At 36.2% G+C, this 25,765-nt stretch overlaps 2 protein-coding genes across 4 annotated transcripts in view; one reads left to right on the forward strand and one right to left on the reverse strand.

Annotated features, from left to right (window-relative positions):
• Positions 1–25,765, forward strand: part of LOC117565780 (protein outspread) — a 68,568-nt gene that overhangs the window by 23,915 nt on the left and 18,888 nt on the right. For 2 of the 3 annotated variants that reach the window (XR_004571925.2, XM_034245057.2), the window contains exons 2-3: positions 10,938–10,961; positions 13,463–13,543. Coding sequence is in view for 1 of the 3 variants with exons in the window: in XM_034245057.2 (XP_034100948.1) it covers positions 10,938–10,961; positions 13,463–13,543 (105 nt within the window). In the remaining 2 variants the exon portion in view is untranslated. The remainder of the gene's footprint in view (positions 1–10,937; positions 10,962–13,462; positions 13,544–25,765) is intronic. The other variant, XR_004571927.2, reaches the window with a different exon arrangement.
• LOC117563489 (protein spaetzle 4) overlaps positions 1,175–25,765 on the reverse strand; it is a 165,102-nt gene continuing 140,511 nt past the window's right edge. Inside the window, exon 4 of the mRNA XM_034241851.2 lies at positions 1,175–1,185. The gene's annotated coding sequence lies outside the window, so the exon portion shown is untranslated. The remainder of the gene's footprint in view (positions 1,186–25,765) is intronic.

A 25,765-nucleotide genomic window follows, 5' to 3' on the forward strand; every position in this document is an offset into this window, starting at 1 on the left:
GACAGACTCAAACTCTGAGTCGGAGTCGAAGTTGGAGTTGGAGTCGAAGTCTGCAACTTGGAGTCAGAATCTGATTGAAGCCTAGGCTCGGACACTTGGATCTCTTCTTAGCGGCCTCCGAGTTAAGACTGTGCTAAAAGTGCAATTAGAATGAGCTGCAATAGTCAGCGCATGAGATAAAGGAGCACGGGGGCGTAGGGCAACAGAGTCGGAGTCTCAGTCGCAGTCTCAGTCGTAGTCACCGTTCGTTCAAGCAGTTGTTGTATGCAGTCACCGTTTGCAGTCCGTCGCACTTTACCGACACTACACAATCTTCTCAGATCAGAGTTTTCCACAGAAACCAGTCGGCGTCCATAGTCCACAGTCGGCAATCTGCAGTCAGCCCAAGCCAGTAATTCTAAGCCGCAAGTTGTTTTCCAAATGCCATGCAAGAATATTTTATACTTGACGAACGTGCAGCAGCAGCAGCAACCAGCAAGTTGTACCAGCAACCTAGCAACTTGCAACTTGCAACTTGCATCTTGCAACCGGTAACCGGCACTGGCGGCAAACAGTAATTCCAATAAAACAGCAACAGCAACAACTACTTTTGACCTAAATTTCAACTTAAATGCATTTTAAATTCATTGAATCGATTCACGAGACGAGAGCGACCTCTGAAGCCGCAATTTTTAATTCAATTTCAAATTGAAACTGACTTCAAACCAATAAAAGAATGAAAAATAAAATGTTATCAAGTATTTCATAGTTATATAAGCACATGCAGTTCTATTCGGTATTGTTCTAGTCAGAGTTCCCGATATAAAAATCTGAAATCTTGGCTTATTCCATTTGTAGACAAATCCAAATCAACTATTACCATATACACCAACAATTTTAAAATTTGTAACTGAGACCTGCATAATAACAATCACAACTTCCAATAACAAACAATAATTTAAACTTTATAAAAAGTATTCTAGTGTAAATATGCACTTTGCCGCTATAATTATTTTCGTACGTAATTTAATTGCCTAAAAAAAAAATAAAAACAAATAAGAAAGCTACGGTCGAGTTGTGCCCGACTGTGAAATGTTGGCTAACCATTCTCAATAAAACCTTTTTGAAAAAATATCCGAAGGTTATATTTGGTATATCGAAATATTTTCAAAATATATCATCATGATATATAACCATAAATATGTACTAAGAATCGCAGCTCTAGCTTCAAAATTATGCTTGATGTTCGACTTATATTTATTTGCTGGGCAGAAGAGGGAAAAACTTGATCACAGCTATATCATCTCGGCAGTTGACGCTGATCAAGAATTTATATACTTTATAGGGTCGGAAGTGACTCCTTCTGTCGTAGCGTGAATACAAATAAACTGATTGATTGGTTTTTTGAAAAATAGAAAGGGTTCTAGCGATATTGTAGAGTTAAGAAACAAAGATTACTGTATGTCATTTTCGGAATGAAACGTTGGTGTTAGGCTAACTTGTTTTAACACACAGATGTTGCTGTTTGCTGGTGATACTATTGCGATTGTAGTTGCAATTGTGACTGCTAACGACGCGGTGTTGATAGTTGTAGCAACGTAGCAGCTTGGCAACGTCTCAGCCAGCGTCGCCATGTTGTCAACCGTTTGTTGACTTATTTATTCTGAGTTGTTGACGCTGCCACTGTTTCTGATGTATTTTCCACAGTCGCTGCCTCTGCCGCAGTCGCAGTCGACGCAGGCACAAATTGAGCAATTCCAGTCAGTAACTCCTACTTCAGTTTGAAAAGTAGCCAACTAGTTTTTTCTCTGCCTAAGAAAACCATTTAATTGAATAACCAACCTGACAGCAGCAACAACAACAACAACAGCAGTAACAGCAGTAGCAGCTGAAACAACAATAAGAACAAAAACTACTATTAAGCAATAACAAATACGGTCACAAGTCTTGCTAGCAGGTTCTTTTTCTAGCTTTAGTAATTTCGCTTTACCAATTTCTGCGTCGTCTTGCACCGTTCTACCTTATGTGTTGTTTGCAACGTTGCACTCCAAGGCAAAAAATTAATTTTTGTACGTCGTAATTGCTTAGTGCCAGCCGATAAGGTGTGTAATAAATATCATCAAAATTGTGAATAATATACATTATATATATCCTAAAAACTATGGTATAAAAATAAGATACACATTCGACTACAACTTCCAGTTATGTATAATTAGATGCATTTATGTTATTTGAATGTCGCATTACTTTGGCGTTTCAACAAGCCAAATGATCATGATCATGATCATCCTTGATATTAAACTGATTTAAAATTATTTATTTGTGAGAATTTTTATGATATTTAACTAACTTGTTGATTCCTAACTATCGCCGTTCATTCTGAATTTCCATTCCTTTCATTCGATAGATTCCTGTTTCTTATCTTTATTACCACAGGGATTTGAGATCAGTTTACGCCCATAAATAAGAGCGAAAGTATGTAGGCTATGGTCACAAAGCGGAAGTTGAGTTGGGTCCCCAAGCACTTTGATGGTTTATGTAATTATGCAGCTGGTTTCATACACCGGCTTCACTCCCTTTTTTATCTTAAGCGACCACTTACCATGAAGTTCAGTTACATTTCGTTTAATGTTTAAATTTCGCTTCGCTCGACCCACTGACATACTAACTGTAAAATTACTTCCAGCTTGAATAGCCTAACAAAAAAAAAGTGTCACTAAGATACCTAAATATGTAAGCGGTAATAAATGTGAATTCAAATTTGGATCACCAGAAAACCAATTAAAAATACGCACTATAAAAATGGGGTTAAATGAACTTTTTGCTTGGAAGGTTTGTTGAAATCGAAATATACATACATATGTATATAACAGCAGTACATTACAATTTGCCTACCTTCGACTATAGTCGAATGTACTAAATATACCAAAAGGTATATCATATACGGTATAAAGTTATACTACTGTTTAAAATATACCATAGAGTACATAATATACCAAATTGTTAGGTGCTCATACTGAAAACCAGTCAACAGGACATATACCGTCTCGGTTGTTCGCTATGATCAAGAATAAATATATATTTTTTTTGGAGTCAAAGATACCTCCTTCTAAATGATATATTTATTTCCTGTACTAAGCACAAATACTCGAACTCCATTATTTTGTATATTTTAAATGGATAGATAAGTAAGTAGTCCCGAGTGCAAAATTTCAAAGATTCCTGTTGTACACAGTAACATAGCAAAAAGGAAGTAATGAACATTCATAGACTTGTCTTTGAGGTGAGTTGTTCCAGTTTTCGGTTCTCGCTTATTGATCAACGGTTTTCCAGTGAATGAAATCTGAAATACTACCCAAACTGATATAGTCATGTTGCGGCCATAAATAGATAAACAACTGTCTGGCTACCGACTTTGGATTCATTCATAAAAATGAAAAGAATTGCGGTAGCTTCAGGTTTGCTGAGATGGAGGCATTAGAGGAAGAGGCCTAGCTTTCAATTCAGTCGCGCCACACTCAATTTTGTAATTACAACAATACCGCTAGCCGAGGCCCGGCATCGTATCTCAACGGCCCAAGTTGGCTCACAGCGAGCATAAGGCGGTTAAAGCGAACGACGAACAAACAAATGAACGAATAAGCAAACCATTTCGGGCTGTTCTTCAAATAAAGACATTTGTGCCACTTTTCCAGCGGTCAGTTGACCCGTTTGGAACGCACTCTCTTCATGAAGCACAAACTACTTACATATATGTTAGTACTATACTTGCGTACATAACACTATCATAGCCCCCACCTAATTGTGTGTACTTTTTATCTACTTTCAGGTAAGAGCACCTTTTAAATCCAAGCGTAAAACGCGATAATGCCATTCATTCGCCTTATCTATGTCGGTCAAGACGAAACATTTGGAATCTACTAGTTTGTTGAAGACCCATAAATACAAGTTAACTATTATGTAATGAGGGTATGCAAGAAAATAGATTCAATAAGTTTCAAATGCATTAATTTCAGGTAGTTTACCTCATGCTTCTATTCCCCAAACTAACTAACTACGGAATATATATTAGCTGTGGTTATGAACTCTCTCCAAAAAGCTCCTTTTTTTTTGCATGCAGAGATCATGAATCGATGACGATGACGATGACGACGTCCCATCAAGTTCACTTTCACTTAGTGTCAATAAAGTAGTTGTTGCTGCTGCTGCTGCAGCTGCAGCTGAATCTGAAGCCGACGCTGATGCTGATGATGATAATCATTGATCTTCATCAGCAAGCAGTATTTCGTTTTGCTCTGGCGACCTCGCCTCTTACTTCCACCGGGAATGTCGTCTTCCCCCCAATCAGTTACTGTGAAATTTATGCGGGAAACTTGACTTTGTCCGTCTATTGAAGGTTCGTTGCCATTTTTCGCTTTTCTTTCTTCACATTTTATATTGAAAACGAAAGTTTGAGTTGCTTTGCTGATATCTCGAACTGTCCTGCGAATTTCCTAACTATCGCAATTCTTTCAGCTTTCATGCTCTGAATTGCCAAAAAAGTATTTTGTTATAGTAAAAGAAAGAGTAAAAAGAAACTGTCAATACAATAAGGAATTCATTCATAATTTTGTTGAATAAGCCAATTCTTTTATGCACATATATAAAAACATTCATATATAGACAATATGTATAAACGTCAATATAATTTTTATCGAAATATTTGAAATTAACTTTTATTTTTCGACTTTTATAATAAAAATCGATATTACATTTTATTTTTGAGGTTTCAAAAAATAATACTCAAAAGCAAAATATAAGTGAAATGTAATAATTATAATTGTTAATATTTAAAATAAATGTATACACACACACACACAGTTACATTGACCATATGTGCATATAGAATAGGGCATCTTCTGGTCGAGCATTCACATCGTGAGCGTTCCGCATATTTGGTTCGGCTTATGAAATTTGTGGTCTTTCCTTGAGCAATGCAGCCGCCTTGTTAAGTTACTAAATTGGAAACGAGCTGTTGACCTTTTTAGATGAACCTACCAGTTTTCCCGTTTTCCAAAACCAAAATGTAAAGAAAAAAGCTGCACTCATCAGACTTTCGGATAAGGTCGCCCGAAGCGTTGACATTTAATGATGGATTTGACACACAAGGGCACGACAACGATTTTGTTGTTATTTATGAAGTCCGATTGTATGATCTGTTGTTGTCTCCTGACTGTTGACTGCTTTTCGACTTGGACAGATGATTAATTTGAGTTGTTTGAGCATTTATCCGGGTGGTCCTTTTACAGAAAAAAACGTTGTGCAATCGCCGTAAATAATGATGGAAGCTGTCGTTATCATTGTTGTTGACTTTCTTCAATTTGACCAGTTGCATCGATTAATATGAAAGCTATAATTATGGATGTCTATACGACATACTGTAGATACAACTGGACATGAATAATGTGCATTTTAAAAGTGTAACGTGTGACGACAGTTTAACTCACCTGACGGAATGAAAGAAGAAAACGAAAAAAACAGTTAGTCTGGTCACACTTTGCGATTACAAAACTTTCCTTTTCGTTTGGCATACTACTCGTACAAGTATTCACTTTCATTTTATACACTGCAGTCAGTGTTCAAAGTATTTTATGTATTTTTAAATGCAGTTTTAAATGAATTGTAATATGACATGGACTCGCCTTGCTTGGCAACGTATTCGTAGTCGTCGATGCCTTACTAGTTGATGTAGTTGTTGTCGATGTCGCTGTTTTTGTTGTTGTTTTTGTTGTTGTCGCTAGCAGGCACGAACTGTGATGCCTATCTACTGCAGCAGCTGGAGAGTGCCATTCCAAAGACAAGTTGCAAGCTCATGTGCGGCGACATACGAATACGAATACGAGTATGGCGCCCAAATTCAGATAAACAATTCGAAACTAAACAGCAATAGCAATAGCAACAACAACAAAACAACAACAATCCGCCAGCATCTAGTCAAACAGTCGAAGTCGAAATAGTTAATGTTAGACTCAGACTTAATGTTGTTGGTTGGTGTTGGGGAGAGGTGATTTTTACTTTTACTTAGTAAAAGCTCATGTGCACGATTTTCCACCAGCCAAAACGTCGATTTCAAGTGCCGACTTCGACTTTCAAATGGCATAATTGAAGAGACAACAAACTCAGCAACAATTGTACAATAGCTTAACGCATAAAGTAAAAATGCGAGATACATAGATAGAGTTATAGATCGACAAAAAGAGTGTGTGAGAGAGCAAAATATGTTAGAGAAACACAGTGAGAGCGAGAGCGAGAACGATAGAGAAAGAGAGACATTGCGGTAGAGATGATGAAGTTACCTACTAAATGTGTACGAGTATGTACTTTCCATATATGTACATACATATGTATATCTATCTACAAGCATCTATCGTATTGTAGCTATGTGGTTACATACTACCATCCATATAAATGATTGCCTCGGGCTCGCTTTTGGGGCTGCACTGAGATCTCTTCGCATCCCATCGAAAGTGAAATGTTGCTCAGCTGTATTTTTTGATTTTCTGTTTTTGTACATCTTTTGTTTACCATTGTTATTATTATCATTGTCTTACTCCAACTCTCTACAGTTTTCATATGGAAAATCAATTTCAAACATCTTTTCTCTTGTAATATCTGACGAGATAACAAACGCACTTTACATCCCTCCCTCTTTGCTATTCTCCACCCATGTAATTGAGAGTGTATTCGTGTATGTAGCCTGTGATGACTTTTAATATTCGCAACCTAAAGGGTAGAAGGGTATTATAACTTTGTGCCGGCAGGAAATGTATGTAACAGGTAGATGGAGGCATCTCCGACCCTATAAAGTATATTCTTGATCAGCATCAATAGCCGAGACGATCTAGCCATGACCGTCTGTCTGTCTGTCTGTCCGTCAGCCCGTAGGAACACCTATATCTCAGAGACTGTAAGGGATAGAGCTATTTTTGCCACGCCCCTTCCGCCCCCGCAAATCAACAAAAAGCGTAATTTTAAAGCTAGAGTCAAATTTTGGTATATACAATAATAACTATACTAGTTATGATTCATGAAAATTTGGTTGCGATCAGATAAAATTGGTGGAAGTTATAAAGAAATACTTTTGTATTTGCAAAAACGCCTACTTATGTTATTAGGGGTGTTAGTTGCTTTGACCGAAAATCGGGTATATTGTACTGTCTATGGTATATTTTAAATGTGGTACTATATCGATATAGCAAATACACAATTTGGTATAATTGTAGTACTTTTGTAGTATTTTCGGTATATTTTGAAAATAATACCGGAATATTTTGCTTTTAGTCAAAATGAGTAGCGGGTATCTCACAGTCGAGCACACTCGACTGTAGCTTTCTTACTTGTTTTTTTCGACATCGAATAACAAGCGTAACTTTACTACAGTATTTACAAAAATTGTAACCAACTATGCCAACTTAGTTGCTACGGCTGACAATTTAGTATATTTCACACTCTAAGGTATATTTTGAACGCAATATTTTGCTTTTATTAAAAATGAGTAGCGGATATCTCACAGTCAAGCTTGTCACTTGACTGTAGCTTTCTTACTTTTTTTATTTCTCATATAAGATTCAAATAAAAATAATCTCCACAACACTTAATGCCTAACGAAAGTTCCGACAAACTCTAAATTTGTAATACATTTTAAATTACTCTTGCCCTTTGAGAGTGTTCTTATCACTAAATTCAAATGTACTTATGTTTTGGTTAGATGTAAAATATAAATAAAAGTGAAAATATTCTTAGTTTCATAATTTGTATAAGTGCGGATGGTTAGATGATAATGAGACCACAACCAAAAACAGGGCGTTGACTTGATTCATTCAATGCGTAAAAGAAACAGCACTTGAAGTATCAACAAAAAGTAATCAACAGCTTTATCTATATCTTCGTATCGAATCCCGATCACAAACGAACCAAAATAGATGTTGTGATCTAAAAACTGCACATTTTTTTGTTTTTAATGAAGCTTGAACTGTTGCGCACCGCGGGGCGACGACCACAACGACCGCGGTCTCAGTCACAGCCGTCGATGACGACGGCGACGGCGACGGCGGCGGCAGCAGCGACGACATTCGCTTTCATTTCGCGCTGCAGTCGCTTCAGATGGTCACTCACATTTCTGACTATGCCATGATGTCGTGCAGTGCCTTGCTGTGCTGTGCTGTGCTGTGCTGTGCCATTGCCTTACTACTTCATTCCACACCTCGCGCAGTTTAGTTTCTCCCCACTCCATTCGCTTGCTCTCTGTCTCTCTCTCTATCTCTCTACTCTGTTTCGGCTCGCATGCACTTGCTCATCGGTTCATTTCGTTCGATGCACTTGATGTTCGTCTCGGGCTGCGACTGCGACGGCGAATGCGACTCTGACTCCGATCCACAGTTCCACGGTGTAGCTTAACATGGCGTTCCACATTCGCTTTCGATTTCTTTTATGCTTTCGATTTTAATACCCTTGAAAATCCAAAAAGGTATGCGCGTTGTTTATGTTAACCAACTAAAGTTCGCCATAGCTATGCGATAGTAGTCAATCATCATCTTAGGCAGATGAGCAATTTATAATTTATAAAAATACTTACTTTATACTAACGTTTTTGTATGAAACGATAATTAGTGTACACCTCTTGGGCGTTATGGTCACTGACCCTGAATGCTAACCTGTTGGATGTCAGCTTATCAGTAAGTTCACAGTGCAGCTCGTTTTTGCTTTTCTGTATGAGATTTGTCAAACACAGACAGACACTTTCTACATATCGCAGTGGGGAAGCTTAATAGGCGTGCGAAACTTATTAATCATATCACATCGTAAGCAGACATCGCGACGTTTCCAATTTCATGTGTGGTATTTATGAATGATCCAAGATTAGCCTCCATTCGCTTTAATCGCGACTAATAACCGAGAGTGGCCCTTGATCAACATCAACTTGCCTCGCCGCACCGAGTTTTTGGTTGGGTCTTTTGCCTCTGTCCGACAACGCATCGGGCGACCACTTTCATTTTTTATTTCACGTCAAGTCATGGTCAGCCTTTCGACCGGAGATGATGATCAGAGAGTCACAGTCGTAGTCGTCGCAGTCTCCACCTCTGTCTCTGTCTCAGTCACAGCTACAATGCGCCGCTCCGTCGTCATTGATCGTTGGAAAGTTGTTCTCACATTAATTACGAATATAAAGGCTGGTTTTTCTTTCGTTTCTGAAATATTTTCGATTTGTTCGACCCGATCTCTAGTTTGCCTCTGCGACCACACGTGCACTGGCACAGCAATCATCGATCCTCAACTGGAATTCACTATGGTATTTTTTGTTTAAAGAAATTTCATTCATGAAACATTTGATCGGAGTTGGTGTTTTTCTTGTTTTGAAACCGAGTATCCGCTCTACTTGCTGTTGATCGGATGATATTACATATTTTGTACTTTTCTCAAATAACTATATTACACAAAAACGATTTCTGAATAAACATTGTTAATTTTACGTTATAGAAATTATTAATTTTTTTTACGATAATTACTGTTGTATAAGTAGAATAAACATGTAACCAAAACTGTTGGTTTTTTATATAAGGTATATATATTCTTGATCAGCGACAACAGTCTAGACGATATAGTTTCAACTTTAAGATCTCAGAGACAATAAAAGATAGAGGTGTACGTTTCCACAGCACTTCTTATTTTAGTACGCAGATCAAGTTTGTTTAAATATAAAAATCTAATAATTATCAGATATCTCAGATAAAAAGAGTAGAAGTTATTTTACAATTATTTTTGTATGGCAAAAAAACATGAATTGGAAGTGGGTCTTAATTGATTTAGCCGACAATCTGGTATTTTTTAAACTCTATGATATACACCAAATATAGAGTACGGTATATTTTAGTATTTCAAGGTATATTAATAGAATCTGGTTTTATTTCAAAGGGGTAGCGGGTATTTCACAGTCGAGAATATTCCTCTATAGTTTTCTTACTTGTTGATGTTGTTTTAATATTGGTGCTGGTGGCTTTACTGTGAATCGATTTGGCTACTGCCTTGGCGGCTTGTTAAGCCACGGTTCGAAAACTAAACAGCATTGAAAATACAAAAACACATTTGTGTAAATAAAGAAGCAAAAAAGCCGACGACAAAACCAGCCTGAAATTGAGTTAAAAGCCCAAGTATCTCATAGCGACAATAACAACAACGACAACAACAACAACAACAATAACCACAGCAACAACATCAACAATGCAAACAACTTTCCACCAGCTGTGGCGAGTTTAGAGATGGATTTGATTTGGACTTGGACACACGTCCACGTGTGCGTGCGTCTCTCTCGATATGTCTGAGCAGTCTCATAAGTCTTTATACATAAGTATACACTTAGTTCGTGTGTATGTATCTATTTCGTTGTATTTGTTATATGTGCTATGCGCTATGCTTTGTGTGCGCCACAAATTGTTTATTTGTCAATCGGTGTATTAGTCGCGGTCTCAGCAGAAAAAGTGAAATTTTATTCGAGCAATAGCTCGGCTTATGGACAACGCTCTTAGTAACATAAAGATGAAGATGGAGCCCAAACTGAAGCTGTATCTCAAGCTGAAGCTACTGCTCTGATAGTGGCTTGGCTAAGCTTCGAGAAAAACGTGACTTTTGATTTGACATTTTGCAGTCATAAGACGACAGCGATGGGTTGGCTGGCTCGTTATCAAATTAAATCGAAAACAAGTTGATGGCAATTGAAATTCATTTCGAGGCTCGCCACTTGAATGTCATCTCAGCATAGAGTTAACTAAATGTCATGCATTATCATCATCAGCTAATATTGCAGCTTTCAAAGTCTTCCACTCAGCCCTCTTCCCTCATCACTCTCGTTATTTACAATAACTATATGTATTCTATTACTAATCGAATGCATTCTACATTGCATTTGCACGCTTACAAAACAGTCTTTAAAGACTCTGGCACTACTCGTAAGTATGAACTGAAAAAGGAATTATGAACTTATCACTGATACTTCATCCACATATGCTATAACAATTATATTTTGCATGGCAGAATGTGTCATATGTGTGCATGTGTCGAAGTTAAATTAAAAGAAATGCCGCAGTATAATTTACGCATTAATGTACATCAAAAAACTTAATTACCCACACTTTAATTCAACATTTTATAAAATATACACTATTTGTGAAGGCTTGTGCATTGATAATTCTAAAAATAGACATTTGTAAATTAATCTTTTTATTACTGTGACATATTTTTCGGTTAAAAATGATAATTCATGTATTTTTATTGTATTGCAAATGAAAGAATAAGTGTAGACAATAAAATACAATTACCTACATACATTTTTTGTATTTTGAAAAATTATATAAACATTATCTTTATTATCATTTTTATATCCGCTACCCATAGCCTGGAAGAGTATAATAATCTTTGTAACATATAGATATATATATGTATATATATACATATATTTTTGATCAGCCGAGAGTCATTTTGGAGATAGAGTTGCGATTGCAATTATAACTACAGTTTTATGATGCAGATACAAATTGTAAAAGTTACTTTAGAAATACTCTTGTATGGAAAAAAATGACTACGAGTCTTGTATTGGCTGACAATTTGGTACTCTTTGGTTTGAATCAATATATCAAATATAGTTTTCGGCATATTTCAGTACTTTTGTGGTATATTCATTTCGTATATCATAAGAATAAGGCACACGGCTTCTCCTTTTATTACTTACTTATTTTAAATAGTAATATACATTTTTTATTAATATACACATAACCAGGGGTACATCAAAATGCATAGTTGTTTAAGAGCAGCTTTAATTTACTTCATTATTCTTGGCAGTTTAGTGTGCTGTTGCTTGTTTTGTTTTTGCTTCATACATACATATATATATACATATATAGTCTTTAGACACTTTAAGACATGTTCATATGATTAAACTTAATGACACACTTGGTAAAATAAATTGAATTTGCATCATATACATTCCAGTTCCAAATGTGAGAATTGTAGATCATGATAATACTCGTATTTAAAAGGAGTATAAAGGAAATTGTAGTTGCCCCACGTTTGCCACCAATTAGGCATCTTGTATCGCCAACTCTATTTCAATTAATGTGAAAAACGTGCTTAGTGTTGGAGTTGTAAAAATCAATTATGAAGTTAACTGTAGCCATGTAAATTTCCCTTTGGCCAAAAATACAGGTTAACACAGTAGCAAAGTTTTTTTTTTTTTCATTCTATTTAAATACAAAACGTGCGAATAAACATAAAAATTACAATAAATAACACGCTAGCAAAAATTCACAAGAAAAAACATTATGGCAAGAAAAACGATAAATGAAATTACCCCCAGTAATTTTAGTTAAAGAGCTGTCAAATTCTTCTAGCTGGCGCTGAAATTACCTTTATCTATTCTACAATATCCCCATTTGATATAATGCTATTAGCTTTAAATGTTGGCATTAATTGAAATTCCAAGAATTTTAACCACACTAAGACAATTGTCTTTTTTATGGTTTCCCAAATTTATAATGTTGAGGAAGGCAATTAAATACATATTTATTTATAAACTTGCATATTAAAATCTATTCATACCCTGCAACTTTAATGTAGAAAGGTAATACAACAATAAACTCCGACCTCTGCCGTACATAGCTATGCTTCTGCTTACCTTCTGGATCTTACAAAATTTAGAAACTAGAGACAGCAAGGTTTTCTGAAATCGAAAACAGAAAGCTTTCCAAAGTTAAACTTTGAATCATTTAAGATCGTTAAGTTCACTTTCTACATAGAATGTAGCATCACTTATCTAATTAAATCTGAAATTCAGATCAGATAGACTGAGGATATAAGGTTTAATAGCCAACCATTCCGAGTTGACTGGTATGACAAACTATCAGTGTCAAAATCCACTTTAAGGCGGCCAATTGTGTTTTATTGTCTTTTCGACCAAGTGGTGCCAACGCAGACATACTCATTTTCCCTTCTGTTGCCCCTCGCCTTGCTTCGCCTAGACACTTAAGTAAAGGCGGCTAGTTATTAAACATTTAATCTATTTGTCAAGAATTCGAGTACTTTGAAATCGTGGGTAATTTATGGGACTTGCCAGCGCCCAAAAATAACAAGTAAAAACTCGTAGATAGTTAAATAAGTACACGTCATTCCATTAGTCATACTTGAGGTTATCGTGCTTGTACATAAAATTCATATGTGATATTGTTTAATTCTTAATAAAGTTGATGATTTTTTTTATTAAATGTGTCCACGAATGAAATATTTAATTAAAAATCATATGACTCTATATAAATATTAATCGTCAGGAGCATGTTTATTTTTATATGTTATATTTTAAGGCAAACATTGTTACTCATATTTTGTTAGAAAACAAATTCAGAGTCTCACTTTATTTTATTTTAATATGTTAAAGTAATTTATCAACCTTTCTTTGCAGGCATCGCGAAAAGTCTCCAAATGTGGATATTTGTTTGTCGCACCAGATTGGGATTTCAGCAATCCGTTGTACAGAACAAAGGTGAGTTTGATGTTGTTCCTAATCAGTGTGTCATTACTTAGAAATAGATATATAGGATGCAAATCTAGGATATAAACATAGAAGATGTAGTTGCTCACTTTTATAAACTCCAGTAGATTAACGTACAAGTAAATTGCAAAAAACATATTGCAAAACTCAACGAATTAACCGCACTACGCTGCAAAATTTGAAAGCTTAGCTTTTAGATTTTGGTTTATTTGTATAAAGAAAGTGTCAGTTCGTTGCAGTGGCATTGACAATATGGCATGATGTGGTATGGTGTCGAAAAACCATGACACTGACATCCCTGGCATGGCATCCCAGGCCGCAACCCGCTTTGGGCTATCCGGTATTCGATGCTCAATACTGCGAAGACTCGTCTAGACCAGGCAACGCCTTTCCACCCCTCGCTCTATCTCACTTACTCACTGACTCTCTCTTCCCGATGTGTATCTCGACCAATTAGCGAATGACGTCGCGGCGTTGCAACAGGCTGCAGGCTGAAGGCAACAGCAACCAAGGCACCATTTAAGCCGCCAGCATTTGCGACAAAACTCGTATGCAAATGCCTCTTTAAAGAGGAGGGAGACTGAGGGAAAATTTGTATTGAAATGGCCAAGTGCTCAACTGAAGTTTGAGCAACGTCAACATCAACGCTCACATCGACATCAACATCCACATCAACGTCTCTGATAATAATAAAATTGTGCATATGCGAAATGCGCATTTCTTAGTTAACAGCATAAATTGTTGTATGTTTTTCATGGTTAGACAGGTATTTAATTAACATTTTCTTCATGGGGTAGACTTAACATAGCATTGTGACCGGATATGCGAGGCACACTCTCTCTCACTATCTTTTTCTTTTCTTTTTTAACCCAAGTCCCTGTTTTTATACCCGCTACCCATAATTATCCGAACATAGTAAGTGTAATCGATGTGCATATAGAGAATGTATGTAACAGGTAGAAGGAGGCATCTCCGATAAATTATATATCCTTGTTGATCAGCGTCAACAGCCGAGACCATCTAGAATGTCCGTAGTGTGTCTGTCCGTCTGTGTGTCTGTCCGTCTGTGTTCTCTGTCCGTCTGTCCGTCCGTCCTATGAAACACTGGATCTCAGAGACTATAAGAGATAGAGCTATATTTTTTTTCTGACAGCATTTGTTATGTTTGCACGCAGATCAAGTTTGTTTCAAATTTTGCCACTGCCCGCTTATTAAGAAAAAATCAAAGAGCGTGATTTAAAGCTATGGTTGTGAATATATAATATAAACTATAGTAGTTATGATTCCTGAAAATTTGGTTGCGATCAGATAAAAATTGTCTATTAAAGAAATACTTTTTGTATGGCAAAACGCCTACTTACTAGGGTCTTAGTTGCTTTGGCCGACAATCTGGTATATATTTGTGCCGCCTATGGTATATTTTGAATGCGGCACTATATAATATACCCAATATACTATCAGATATATTTTTAGTAAGCCTTGCAGTATAATTCTATATATAAGCAGTGCACCGCAACTAACATATTGGCTTTAAACTAATTGGGTAGAAGCTAGAGTCGATTCGAGTAACTAGTTGAGCTTTCTTAATGATTTCGAACTGACAGTCATGAAGATTTAGAATATATTTTCAGTATTCGTCATCTCTAAAACAGAGAATGAGTGCGGGAATAGGTGTTTCGACACTCTATCGCAGCAAATCTTGCTAAATTGTTCACTTATTTTAATAAATTTGTCCGCCTTAAAGAGACTAGAGAACTTTAATATGACGTTAATATCATCAGAGCGATTAGGAGTAAGACAAACCAAGATTCTGTATCAGCGGTGCACCGCAACTATTCATATTAATGCAACTGCGTTTTGGCCTTTTTGCGCTTTAGAGATTCAATCAAGAGTCCATACTTTTAAGCCCAAAATCCAAAAGTCAAGAAACTATCCGAGAGTTTTTAAAGCCCGCGATACATCTCTGAAGCTCGTCCGCGTTTGCCTAATAATATATATGCAATAAAATAAAATTAAAATTGGCACTCTAGGGTTAAATTGTAACTATTATGATCCGTACTTACAAAGAGCACAAAACACAAGCACAGAGAGTATGTGCGGGTCGAGCGAGACGCAAGATAGACAAAAACCACCAACAATGCAAAGAGAGGGAGAGCTAACCAGCGTCGAGAGCGCGAGATAGTAGAAGAAACAGAGAGCGCGAAAGTGAACAAAACAAAACTCTGCGACGTCGACACATTAATACATGATTAGAATTTGTTTTTAATGGACTATTTTATTTAAAATAAAACATTTTTATTGCAAAATTAAAACTAGTTATCAATTTTTGTACACACAGTGAAGTTTAGTGACTTCGAGTATACTACATTTTAGAAAGTATTCCAGCACAACTGTGCTTTAAGCCTGTGCCTTAAATAGTTTATTAGCAGGTGGTCTCTCTGACTGAGATCTAATATATCGCAAACCCTTTAAGTCATCAGTACATTATTTTTCGCAAGTCAAATTACTATATGCGCATTATCTTTGAAAGCATTAGAGTGTGGAGTTATCTACATTTTCTTTAATATTTGAAGGCCTTCACCCAAAATGATTTCAGATATCTACTGTGTGTCGGGATTGTGCAGGTTTTATTTCAACGCAATTCTAAAAGCAAAAAATGCAACACTGTTATAGATGTTCGTTAAAGATTACTAGTTTAAATACGTTTTAGTTTTTGATATATCCATCCTTGATAGTGAAAAAAGTGCCTTTTCAGCAACGGTGTATTGAAACCAAAAGCGGATCTTTTTAATGAAATATTACACGCATACTTTGTGGAAATGCAGTCAAAAAATTGAATTCTGCAATTCACTTAGTATATTGTGCACACTGAAAAAATCTTTGTCAAAAGATTATTGCATGTTATGAGGACTATTTAATGGCTATGAAATTAAAAACTCAAAACGAATAGAAAGTCAGTGGGCCACAGTCCCGATACTTTTTTCCTCAGTACAACTTCGTACTATTTTTTGGAATATTAATACCGCTTTATGATTGCTTTTATTGAAAATGTGTAGCGGATATCTCACACTCGAACACACTCTCCAGTAGTTTTCTGTATTGTTCAATTGTCCAACGAATATTGTTAAATGTTATGTATATATAGAGGCCGTAAATCTGGAACTTCCATCATAAGCAATAAGATAAATTAAAATCTGAACTGCACTGGTGCAATTTTGTTAAGATAATTTAGCATACACATATAACGTAATAAAGCTTACAATTATGAATGCAGTGAATTCAGGGGACATGCAACGGCCCTTCACAGCACTATTTCACTCTGTGTCCCCGATCCCGCTCCCTTTTCAATTCCCGTCGTCGCCCCTTTACCAACCTTCCACGACTAGCAGTAACAGGTTACCACTCTGTACCATTCTTTTTCCCCCGTGAAGAGCATTTTTTAACGCGCTAGGAAACGGCAATAAACGTACTGCTCAGAATTATGTAGATTTTTATCGACGAGTCAGCTTTTCTGCATACAAAGTGCACAATTTTCATTCGAAAGAAAACCTGCCGAGCAGGGGGGCCCCAACGACAGAGAGAGAGCGGGGTAGAGAGGGAGAAACGCACATAACCGGAGACACAACACGTGGGCCAAGTTAAGCGCTGGTTGAGCAGCAACCGATAAGCCAACATGTAGATGAGATCGGTTGTAGCTCTGAGAGGAAAGAAGTAGGGGTCCTCTGTGGTGCGGCGTTGTTTGGTTCGGTCTTTGCTTTGAAGGATAACCGAAGCGAAGAGCTGTTAAAAATAAGTTCAACGTACCTGACCGTCAAAACGGAAGTATTTGCCACGCCAGTGCCAGTGTAGAGTAAAGTGAAGTGTCCAGATTCCAGATTTCTGATCTGAGTAATGCAGTTGATGATCATCACAATCATCTATGTAAGGCAACTATCCACAAATGTTGTTGATTGACAAGTCCAAGTCCCGAGGTCTTTGTCAGTTCGCTGCAACATAGCGTGGTCCGGTCATCGATCCGTGTCTGGCTTATTAATTAAACCAGGAAGTGTTTGCCCGAGACTTCATAGGCTGTCTTCGAGACACCAGCTAGGCTTGCAGCCATGCCAAGAACTTGAAATATTTATTAAAAATTATGCACGCATTAGTGGAACGTCTCCGTCTCCGTCCTCTTCCTGGTCCCCTCCATCTCCGTTTCCCTCTCTTCTAATCTGTCCTACTCACTCGTCGGTTGTGGGGAATGTCTTACCATTATTAAGGAAATGGTTTTGCGCTATGAAAATTACACAAAATGTTGCGTATTATACTGTTGTTGTTATTGTTGTTGTAGCTGCTTTTTGGAATTTGAGGCGTTTCAGTTTATAGTCTTCTTGATGGCAGCATTTACTATAAAAACGTTTATGATTTTTGAGTGGGGCCATTTTGGTTTCTTTTTATGATACGCCCACAATGCGTAGTAGTAATTTCCTGTTAAGTGATTGGAAAAACTAATTACAATTCTCCAAAGAGAGAATAAGAAATGGGAAATAAATTGAACAGTCCGTTACATTTGCAATTGGTTTTTACATCTGAAACACGTTTTAGATATCGGAAAAACGTAACCAAATTCATTAGACACAGTCAACAATTTGACATGTAATGCCTATGAGATTGAAAAACAGAGAGAGAGAGAGAGAGAGAGAGAGAGAGTAGTGCCACCTGCAATTATTTCACGTGTAGCCAGACCTCAGACCACAAGCATGTGGGTGTAACAAGTGTAACGAAACGAATCGAATCTAATGCAATCTAATTGAATCAAATCTCAATGAAATGAAATGACAAATAACCTACGTACATTGGTGGAACTTAGGAAATTAAATTAATGCATGTTTAATGATTATTTTATATAGAGAGAATGTTTTATCTTTTAATATTTATATTATATTAAATAACAGTCGGTTGTGCTCGACAGTGAAATACCCACCTCCTATTTTCTATTACAACAACAAAAACTGGTAAAGTGGTTTTTATTATAGTTAAAATATATCAATGCAACTTAAAAATACTGAAATATAATCATTTGTTATAAAGATATAATTTAGATATAGTTTGTTATAAAGATTATAGTTTAGGTTCTTAGAACCTAAGATAGAAAATATACCACATTGTCAACCAAAGCAAGCCCTGACAGCTCCAGTCGGGTTTTGATTTGATCGTAGCCAAGTTTTATAGTTAATAAAGTCTGTACTTGTTAGTATGAGTACCAAATATCGAGACCTTAACTTTAAATATGCTTGCTATTCATTTTTATTCAATTTGAGAGGGCGAAGTTGGGCATGGTAATACTCAAAAAAGAAAATTAATTTGTAATGTAAAACAAAAATTGTAGATTTATCTTTTAAAGTTCCTGCGACATATTAATTCAAAAGGTCAGTCTACCGTCCAATCTATATCGACACTGCTTTACGGGGTTGTATATGCTTTCCTTTTCCTGTTACATACATTTCGTGTTTTCACAAAATCGCTTTGAGATATTTTGTACTGTATAATTTATTTAAAATGTAATAATATAAATGTAGTAGTACATACATATATACCAAATATAGGCTTTGGTATATTTTAAATATTTTTCAGTATATATATATACCGCATTATATTGACAGTCGAGCACACTCGAGATAATTTGAATTTTTTTATCTTATGTGAACATAAGTTAATTATTCAAATATCCACTAAGTATATAGAAATATGTACTGATATATGTATGTATGTACCGGTGGACCTTTTTCTTAAAATGATCGTATGTACGTACATATGTAAATAATTGTTTTCAAACAGTTGTTAATCTGCTCGTCATTCTATCAAGCAGCAAGTGGGTTAAAGATATGCAGCAAATTTGCATATAGAAGCTTGAACAGCATGAGGCAGAGGGCTTGACGGATTGACTGTCTGTCTATCTGTGCGTCTATATCTCTTTCTATACCGCTCCTCTAATAAATTACAATTAGCTTAACATGCTAATAGATCTTGGCGTGTTAAACTCTTTACCATAAACAGCAATAGCGGCTACTACTTGGACGGAGCATACTGACCTTGGTTAGAAAATGAATTTCATTTCAATATGCAAGTAATGAACACACAAGCACAATTCCTACAACTCCCCTTCAGTCATTTCCTATTATCAAGTTACATTTATAAATTTAAATGCAAAACTGTAGATCTATTTGGAAGTACGTGAAGCAGCCAACTTCAAATTAGCTCCTACCCATTCATACACTTGCAATTGCCATATTATGATTAAAATGTATTTGTAACTGTTAACAGAGTAGGCGTCACTTGGGATGTGTGTTAATTAATTGCTTTTGGGTGCCTAACGGGAAGCGGCAGACAGACAACGCGAACGCGAACGTCAACGCCAACGCATTGCATGACTAGCAACTAATGCTAAAAGATGAGGAAAGATGAAGAAAAACTATTCGCCAGCCTTTGAGGCCATCACTCAGTTCATATGTGGCAAAACATAACTGCAACAACTGACGTAAAAATGACACCTCCATATGGTTCATAGTCATATTTAAAGATGGCAACTCTCTGCGTCCAGCTTTCAACGTGATAGCGCATCAGTTTGTCGAGTTTTTTCCCTCTCGTTTTTAAAATTACATAAACGGAAGGCATAGACATATGTACGTACGACTCATATACGTAAATGTATAGGTGTATATGTCTGTACGTCTAACGGGGATGACGTTGATCCACGTATTCGGTTTCCACGCCGTCATTGTCATTGGGCAACGGCGCACGGCGGCTTTACAAAGTCTCGCATGGTTAGGGGGAAGTGCATAGTAGGTAACTTGGAAGGTAACTGAGCTCGTGTGGTTACATTGACAAACTGTCAAAGACAGGGACAGAGACTGTAAGAGAGATAGATAGAGGGAAAAGAGATTGAGGCGTAATAGAAAAGAAGGTTACATACAAAGCTAACATCCAACTGTTATGTGCACAATTTGCCATTAATCTGAGAATAAAAGAGATTGGAGCAATGAGTGAATTTTTTATGAATAATGCAAGTACAGTTAGTCCATTCCAGCAATATAAAATAATAAATAAAATAAATAATAATAATAAATAATAATAATAATAATAATAATAATAATAATAATATAATAATAATAATAATAATAATAATAATAATAATAATAATAATAATAATAATAATAATAATAATAATAATAATAATAATAATAATAATAATAATAATAATAATAATAATAATAATAATAATAATAATAATAATAATAATAATAATAATAAATAAATAATAATAATAATAATAATAATAATAATAATAATAATAATAATAATAATAATAATAATAATAATAATAATCATCATAATTATAATCAAATTCATAATATTAATAGATTTCTTTGGTTTTAAACATACGATGTGTGCTGGCAAGTGCTGTCACTAAAAGATTTTTAATGTCAGTAGCCTTCTAACTTAATTTTGTACTTTGGCTCTTAGATGAATACAGCGTATGAAAATGTGTCATTAAGAATGGTAAGGATGCATATTCAATTGCGAAATGGGTTTGTTGTTAGTGCCAATCTTTGACAAATGCAAATACACTACGCCTACTTGAAGTGTCAGCCATTTCGCTTCTAGGCGTGGCAGTCACTTGCATTACAGCGAAGTGATGTTGCAACCGACTGCATTTGGCATACAAAGCGTTTTTAATAAACTCGCTATCAGAGACCCATAAAAAGTGAGCGATTTCCGCTGCGAGCTATTTGGCACGTTTAACAAAACGAATGAACGAAAATGATTGACGACTGGGTGACTGTGTGACGGGGCAACTGGGCGACTGGGCGACCATCGGGGTATTAAAATGAGACCCCCTACCTGTGGCTATATAGCACTGTTTTGTTGTAATAGGCACGCAAATTACTGAAAGAGAAAAAAAACACCACTGACAAGTTAATAGTCCAGAGGAAGCTGTTGTGACAGCTGCTCTCCAGCCGCCAATCAACCGAACGAATATCAATATGCTTGAACGCAAGCTCGTGCGAGTTCACTTTTCAAATCTAGACCGCTCAGCTCCGCTAATGACATAATCGATAATCGACTTTCCGCTTGGCAATTCAGTTGACCAACACACAAGAGTATTAGGTCTTCGTGTAAACAAATGTTGAGCTTGGTTGCACTCGGTGCCATGGAAGTTGTAGAAATAAACCAGCTTTATCGACACCATATTTGTAAATTTTTATTCAATGCACTAGCATGTTTAAGAAAAATAAATAGTTGGGTACTTAGCCACGTTCTCATTTTTCGATCTATGTACAAATTGCTTGGCAGAGAACAAATAACATTTTGAAATACAACTTTTAAATGTGAAAAATGGGATATAATATTTCAAAGAGTTCAAGGAATTATTGATCTAGACTTGGCAATTTTAAAAACACATACATATATACTGCTTAGTTAATAATATACAACGATGGTAATATGCATCAAACCATCGAGGAAAGTTGACTTGTTAACTATAAACTCCAATTGAAGTAAACGGTTTTAAGTATTCTATTGTAAATGACAATAAAACCAAATCAAGAAGTTTTTTCTTCGCTGCCCTTTAATTATACATACATAGATGGGATTTATGATGGGTATCCCAGGGCGTTTATCAACATGTTATAGTTTATGGTCAGAAACAATCGAATCGAGTTTACTTTTAATATTTTTAAAGTTGTGCCACAGATGTTGTGTCCAAAGTAAAATAAATGATGATCAGTCTGGCATTCTTTTCAGATCTGTGTAAGCGCCGCATGCCAAGCGGTAAAATGTCTGAAACGCATACTCATTTCGAGTTGCTGCAAGAGTTTCCCTGTACTTCTTTGCTCTCGACGCAGCAAAGAAAGAGAGACAGTGTCACAGAGAGAAAGAGAAACGAGACGAATACCATTATAAACCTGCTGTATTACTTAAAGATTGCATCATGATTGACAATTCATCAAATGTTCTCGCTGTGGTGCTAATTCTCTCGTTACTTAAAACTCGTTGGTTTCTTAAACTGCTTTTACTCTGCTCTTTTTAATAGCATTGCAAAATTAGGCTACTTTCGACTCTTTAGCTTTAACCATCTTATTTGCTTCCTTAACTCGAAGGAATATTTAAATGTCTTAGCATACATTCACATTATTAATAGATCTTTTCGTTCTTCTCATTTATTTTCAGGTGAGTAACGTGACAATCGACGTGCAAACTCCAGTCAATTAAGTAAATAGTACTTAATCGAGAGCACTGTTCGTAATTGAGAGATCTAAGGTCGGGTTTCAGCATAAATGTCAGTTATGGTGAACTCTATAAGCTATCGTTATATGAATTAACCAGTAAGTTACGAAAGATTTATAATTTTTCGCACACCTGTTTCTTATTCTGTGTTCTCTGTTACTAATTGCCACAATGTGTTTTTTATTTTACTATTTTTTCAACGTTACTCAATACGTGTATTGTTTCCCGGCTCAATCAGTTTTGTTCTTTGTAGTGGCGAGGGGAATGGAAACGTCTAAGAGTTAAACGCCGAGCTCGTAATTAGCTTTTCGAATTTTGCAAGTATCGTCGACCAGATGTCTTGAGTGTTATAGCACTATGACAGCATCGAGACACACTCGCTAAAAGCAATTGACCTTCGTTAGAGTAAAGTTCATTTACATTCAATTATTGCATACACATACAAGTGGGTTAGAATTGATATGAATCTATGTGTCTTCGATATGTATATCACCATGTTTTTTTTATTATTTTTTTAGATCTCTTAAGAGAGTTTTCTTTACTATAGTCTGTTTATTTAATTTTATTTGTTTAGTACTTATCACATTTTGTTTAATCAATAAGATATAGAATTATTGTTGTGTGGTAGCTGAAATAGAATTGTACAACTGGACAAAATGAATGCTTACGAAAGGTACGGATGCGTTATAGTATTTATGTATCCAGCTATTTATACAACCGTATGTGCTGTGTGCGTGCTTGCTTAGTTTAGTACTGCGCACTTTTGATTGCCATCCGAGAGAGCAAAAAACAGCTATGCGTGGTGAAAGGCACCATCCAACAGAAATTGTGTGGCAGTTTGGGGAAGTTGTTCTGACATGTCCTAGTCTAGGCGACAGCCGCAGCACAGGAAGACAGACGAAAACAGACAGCAAACGTAACAAATCTGGCAGGCCTGCCGCATGCCGCACGCTGCATGCTGCATGCCTCATGCCTCATGCCCCACCCCATATTTCCAGTCTCATAGGCAACTCCACTCGAATGATGCCAGCTAAAAAAATTACTTGTTGTGTGCGAGTTGCAACAAAGATGTTCTAAATGTTACGTTATACTATTGTTGTTGTTGTTGTTGTCGTTTGCCTTTTGTTGTTGTTGCCTGTTGTTGCTGCTGTCGTAATTCTTCTTTTACAGATGCGCTTCAATTGGGTTTTTTAGCTTTGGGCACCCAGTAGCGCCCACTTGCTGCTGCTCCAATGTTGCCTCCAATGTTGCCGTTGTTGCCGTAGTTGCTATAGCTGTGTTTTTGTTATGGTTGCTTTTATTGTATAATCAGCAGATAACGGCATTTAATGACTGAATGAGTTTTCCAGCGGGAAAGAGAAGCAAGCGGCAAACGAGCGACCAGCAAGGTAAACGGTAGATGCATTTTGCGCTACACTCCGTACTCGCAGTCGCAGTCGCAGTCGCAGTACTGAGTACTCGACTATGCCTTGCCATGCCATTTCCCAGGTGGTTGCAGTTGCAGTTGCAGCATTCCACACGAGGCGTTGCACATACAGATGTATGCAACACATCGATGACTTTATTTTTGGGGCCGCATTCTGTGGTATCCATTTATGGGTGTGTGTGTGTCTCTCTCCGTCTCTGTCTCCGTCTCCGTATGCTGTCTGTCGGCCTGTCTATCTATGTATAGAGTACCTAATACCAAAAGCTGCCTTCGAAATGAGCGGCAACAGCAACGACTACAACAACAGCAACATTTGTTTCAAACAAGCATTTCGCAATAGATTTTCCTCTCTGAATTTCAGTAAATACTACCAGTAAAATACAAGATAATTTTGCCGCACACGCAACATTTGATTGGCGTTCTGCTTCAGTGGTTTTTCACTAGTTTCCTTAAAAGCTGGCAGCTGTTGTACTAACTTTACGATAAAAACAATAAAAATAACTTCAAGCTGGCATTCAATTAAAATTAAATTAAACAGCCAATAGATACTCGATCGTCACGTGCGAGACAATTACACAACGATTTTATATGCCAAAATATATAAATCTAACTAAAAATATAAGCAAAACGATATCAAATTATATTATATTATACGAGTTCTAGCGCTTATTGAATGACTCTTTTTAAACGATAAAAAACCTTCCGATTCAGAATATTCGCGTCGTTTCAAAAATAAAACTTATATATTTTGGTTCTCACTGAATTTGGTCACACTATACCATTAAATTACTATACTATTAGCAATCAAATACAAATTAGGTGGCAACAGAACTTACTCTATTTTCATTGGTCAGCTTCAGTTTTTCACTGTTACCCCAAAATTGTTTGTCTCCACACAAAAGCGCAGCTTTTCTTCCAAAAACCTACACTTGCAACGTATTCATCTGACGTAGTTCTTCTTTAAGTACAATAATAATAATAATTACAAATCAATTGTATAAAGTGTCTTTAGTTTCGATAAGCTTTTATTGTTGATATCATATGCAGAAATTGCTGTTAATAATAACACTACGCGCTGAAAGTTCAATGGCTTAATCAGTTAATAAGGAAAATGAATTACACAGAAATATTTCAAACCCCAATCAAAACAATAATGGATGAATCAGTCAATCAGGACAAGCAATTCTTTATGGAAAGATATATTTAATATATTATTTCAGTTTCATATTTGCCGCATTCCACAATTTTTCTGTGAGCATCTCAACTTTGTTCTACGCACACTGTTCTGAAGATCGCCAATCGCCTTTCTTGGCATCTTACACACCCAAAAAGAATTGCATAAAACTACAACCAATAACAGTAAATGTTGAACTACTGGACAAGATTGATGCAACGATTGCGTCGCACATCATCACCAATCTACAAGAATGGTAGTTTATTCACACAATAGACAATGCAGCTGCATTTTTGAAGGCAGGCGAAAAAAGTAATCGAGAATAAGGGGTTGAAGCAGGTATCATACT

Source organism: Drosophila albomicans, chromosome 2L (genome assembly GCF_009650485.2).
Source record: "Drosophila albomicans strain 15112-1751.03 chromosome 2L, ASM965048v2, whole genome shotgun sequence".
NCBI classification, from domain to species: domain Eukaryota; kingdom Metazoa; phylum Arthropoda; class Insecta; order Diptera; family Drosophilidae; genus Drosophila; species Drosophila albomicans.